Here is a 3,720-nt window from a genome sequence, read left to right as displayed (position 1 = left end):
GCACACCTGGCCCCGCTCACACGCACACCTGGCCCCCCTCACAGGCACACCTGGCTCTGCTCACACGCACACCTGGCCCTGTTGCAGGCATATCACTAACAGGGATTTCCAGTGCTCCTAGTTGGGGCTCTGTGTGCTGATGTCCATGTGGTGGCTGATAGTGGCTTTTCAGGGTCTGTCCTATATAACCTTTTCTGTAAGTTTAGCGTCACGCGGTGGTCGAGTCTTAAGGAGCTTGCCAGGGAGAGTCATTCTGAAATGGAACCCAGTTCATTTTGGAAGTAGGGCCCTTGGCATGGGGCCCATGGCTTCTTTGGAGCCTAGATGGCTCCGGAGGGGTTTTGGGCTGGGGAGGACACACAGTGTCTGAGAGACAGCCTTTCCTGGCGGGGGTATAATCCTGAAGTCTGGTGGACACTGGGGTCAGGTGTGTTGAAGTCTGTGTGGGGCCGTGGGCAGGGGTGGCCCTTTGGGCCCTCCTCCCAGCCGGCTCTGTAATTCCACCTTGGCAGGGCCTCTCCGAAAATGCAAATCCAGTAACACAGTCCGTCCCCACACCTCGCGCGTGCTCTCTCAGCTCCCTGCTCCCGAGCCCTCTGGCCGAGGGGGGACGGCTCGTACTGGACCCACAGTGCACTGCCCTGGTTTCCTCCCCCTCCTGCTCTTCTGCAGGGCCCCCTTCACCCCCTACCGCTACCCCTGCCCTGCTGCCTGGGACCCCTGAGCCCAGCAGCAGAGGGGGCCCAAGGGAGCTCAGCTGGCCTGTTGTGGGCCTGATGCCGACGATGCTTGGGCGCTTTCCGGGTGCGTCTCTTGGCGTCTGGGAGCCTCTATGCACTGTGGACCCCAGCTCTGTGCTCACTCCCTCCTCCTCCATCCCCCCAAATTCATACCCATCCCAGGAAAGCCGGTGAGACCAAAGAGAGAGACTCCAGAAATCCACAGGGAGGGGGTGTCTGAGCACAGGAGCTCCCGGGGTGTTCCGGAGCTACTGCAAACCCTCACATTGAGGGAAAGGGCAGGACAGTCGGACTGCCCAGTCTTTGGCCAGCCAGAATGGTCCCTGGCCACCCTGGTCACAGCGGATGGGCCTCTACTCCCGCTGTGGGCTGATTTGCGTCTCCTGGGCTCCGGGCTGATGGGGAGGTCCGTGCCTGCAGGGAAGGCCTTCCTGTGGGGACAGGCTGCCATCCTGGGATCAACAGGGCCTCTCTGGACAGCTCCGTATTCCAGCAGGCCTCTGCGGAAGCCCTCAGGTTTTTTAAAAACTAATTTTATCATTATTATGTCATTTTCGAAATAGCACGTGGATTTATCAAAGGATAGAAAAGAACACATAGGATGTGAGCCCTCCCACCTCAGCCCCAAGCAGCTCCTGTTTCCGACAAAGAAATGGTGTCAGCGATAACACTGGAGACGACTGGGTGTCACCGCCTTTGTCCTGGGTCCCTGGGAGGGCTGGTGCTCCCTGCCCCCACACGGACAGGCATGCGTGCGGGCGCGACTCTCCTGCTGGTGGTGCCCCGTCTGCACTGGTCCTGCTTTTCTCACCAGTGGTTCAAGCTTTGCTCCTGGAGCAGGGGCATGGCAGGGCCACAGGGGGTCCTAGAAAATGTTCAGTGCAGCGGCTGAGCTGCGCGGGCTTTGCTGAGGGTGGCGGTTTGTGCAAACGCTGTCTGCCCGGCCACCCCAGCCCCTGGTGCTGGTCCCAGCTTCTGCTGGGCAAGCCGGTGCTGAGGACTCAGGTTTGGAGCGGCGAGGGATGGGGTGGGGCGGCCCCCGTGAACTGCGGACTTGTGAGTGTGCTTGCTGTCCCCAGCGCTGCTGTCTGTCCTGGAGTCTGCCTGAACCCGAGGGCTTGTCCCCCTTTGCTGAGCCCCCCGAGGCAGGGACGGCCACCCACAGCTCCTCTGGGAAGTAGCTTCTGGAGACTCAGGGGCACACTTTTGTGAGGCTTGGGAATCGGGGGCTGCTGGGACAGGAGCCCACTGGCTGGGACACGTGGGAGGGGCAGCATAGCCTGTGTGGTCCCCAGGGATCTGCCCGGCTTTGGGGATCAGAGGCCCCACAAAAGCAGAGACTCATGGGCAGGTTAGGGCAGGCTCCGCTGAGGTCCTGACGGGGGCCTCTTGGGTGGCCTCCCTTGCACATGCGGTCCCCACCCAGGGGCCCCACTGAGGTGGTGGCGACGGGTTCTGGGTCCCCCTCCCCATCACGTGGTGGGTACCCCAGGAAAGGTGTCATTGCACGGAGGGCTCAGTGACATGGTGGCTGGCAGGGGAGCAACAGGAGGGACCTGAGCCCCACGGGTGGCTGGGCTGTCGTGGAGGGCTTGTGCTGTTTGGGGACAGCCCCTCTGGTGGCATCTCTGCCCCCTTCTGAGGGCCGCCGCCACATCCCGGGTGCCCCTCCTGACGCATGTGGCCTGGCAGAAGCGTGGTGACTCCTTTCTCCCCTCCCTCCTCCTCCAGCAACATGGCCGACAGCAAGGCCAAGTCTGCCAAGGCCGCCAACAAGACACCCCCCAAGTCCCCAGGGGACCCCGCAAAGGACAGGGCAGCCAAGAGGCTGTCGCTGGAGTCGGAGGGGGCCGGTGAGGGGGCGGCTGCCGCGGCGCCGGAGCTCAGCGCCCTGGAGGAGGCCTTCCGGCGCTTTGCCGTGCATGGGGACACCAGGGCTACCGGGAAGGAGATGCATGGCAAGAATTGGTCGAAGCTGTGCAAGGATTGCCAGGTCATCGACGGGAAGAACGTGACCGTCACAGACGTGGACATCGTCTTCAGCAAAATCAAGTAAGTGCCGCCCAGGCCTGCTCTCGGGACCCCCTCGCACCCGGCATGAGGAGGTGCTCGAGCCCCCTTCTCGGGGTAAGAGGCCGGGGTGCCGGGTCGGGGGCACTGCCCGGGGGCCGCTGCGCTGGCCGGTGTGGGCTGCTCCGGGGGTGAGTGCACGGCGGGCTGTGCGGGCACCTTGCGCCCAGGGCTCGGGCGCCGCAGACAGAGCGGTTGGCGTCGGCGCGTCCACGCGCTTCCGGCGTGGGCGGGCCGTCCTTCGTCCCTTGTCCCTCGTCCCTCGTCCCGGGTGCCGGGAGCACGTCCGGCATCGCCGCTGGGTGCCTTGTGTCCTGCAAACGTCACGACCACCCTGAGAGGAGGAACAGCGCCCTGGGGGCTACCTAACTTCTGCTGCTGTCTGCCGCCCGTCGTTGGAAAATAGCTTTCAGCCTGTTTCTGAGCATGACCATCTCGGTCAGGGTATCGCTGTCAGCTGGGCACCTTCCGCAGGACGCCCCCGTGCCCCCCCACCGCCCACTGATGGCTGGGCCCCTCCGTGCCTTCAGCCATGGATGGCTTCCTCCCTCCGCGTCCCCAGTGGCCGTGACTCTGTGCCTCCATCCCAGGGCAGTGTCCCTGACCTCCCGGGCTGACCCAAGGCCCAGGGATGCCGCCGTCGCCATCAGGCACTGTGGAGCTACACAGGGTGCAGTAGCCCTGCGGGCAGCCCCAGAAAGTCACCTGTTAGGATCCAGTGGTGCAGAGCACTCACCAGGCAGAGGGGACTTGACTTTTCTGGTCCTGGGGAAGAGGTGGAACCAGTCAGATGTCCAGTCCAAGCAGAGTCCCTAAGGACACCATAGCTGTGGGATCCCGGATTCTAGTGAGCCCTCCACTCCCAAGGCCCATGGTCAGAGAGGAATGGAAAGGTGGGGCACAGGTAGGA

At 63.5% G+C, this 3,720-nt stretch overlaps 1 protein-coding gene across 1 annotated transcript in view; it reads left to right on the top strand.

The window, feature by feature from the left end:
- Positions 1–2,314: 2,314 nt before the first annotated feature.
- LOC111153462 (tubulin polymerization promoting protein) overlaps positions 2,315–3,720 on the top strand; it is a 9,129-nt gene continuing 7,723 nt past the window's right edge. Inside the window, exon 1 of the mRNA XM_022512487.1 lies at positions 2,315–2,792. Coding sequence (XP_022368195.1) covers positions 2,419–2,792 — 374 coding nt within the window. The 5' untranslated portion in view covers positions 2,315–2,418. The remainder of the gene's footprint in view (positions 2,793–3,720) is intronic.

The sequence above is a fragment of the Enhydra lutris genome, unplaced genomic scaffold, assembly GCF_002288905.1.
Source record: "Enhydra lutris kenyoni isolate GAN:26980312 unplaced genomic scaffold, ASM228890v2 scaffoldscaffold32, whole genome shotgun sequence".
NCBI classification, from domain to species: Eukaryota; Metazoa; Chordata; class Mammalia; order Carnivora; family Mustelidae; genus Enhydra; species Enhydra lutris.
This window is presented reverse-complemented; position numbering and strand designations above follow the sequence as displayed.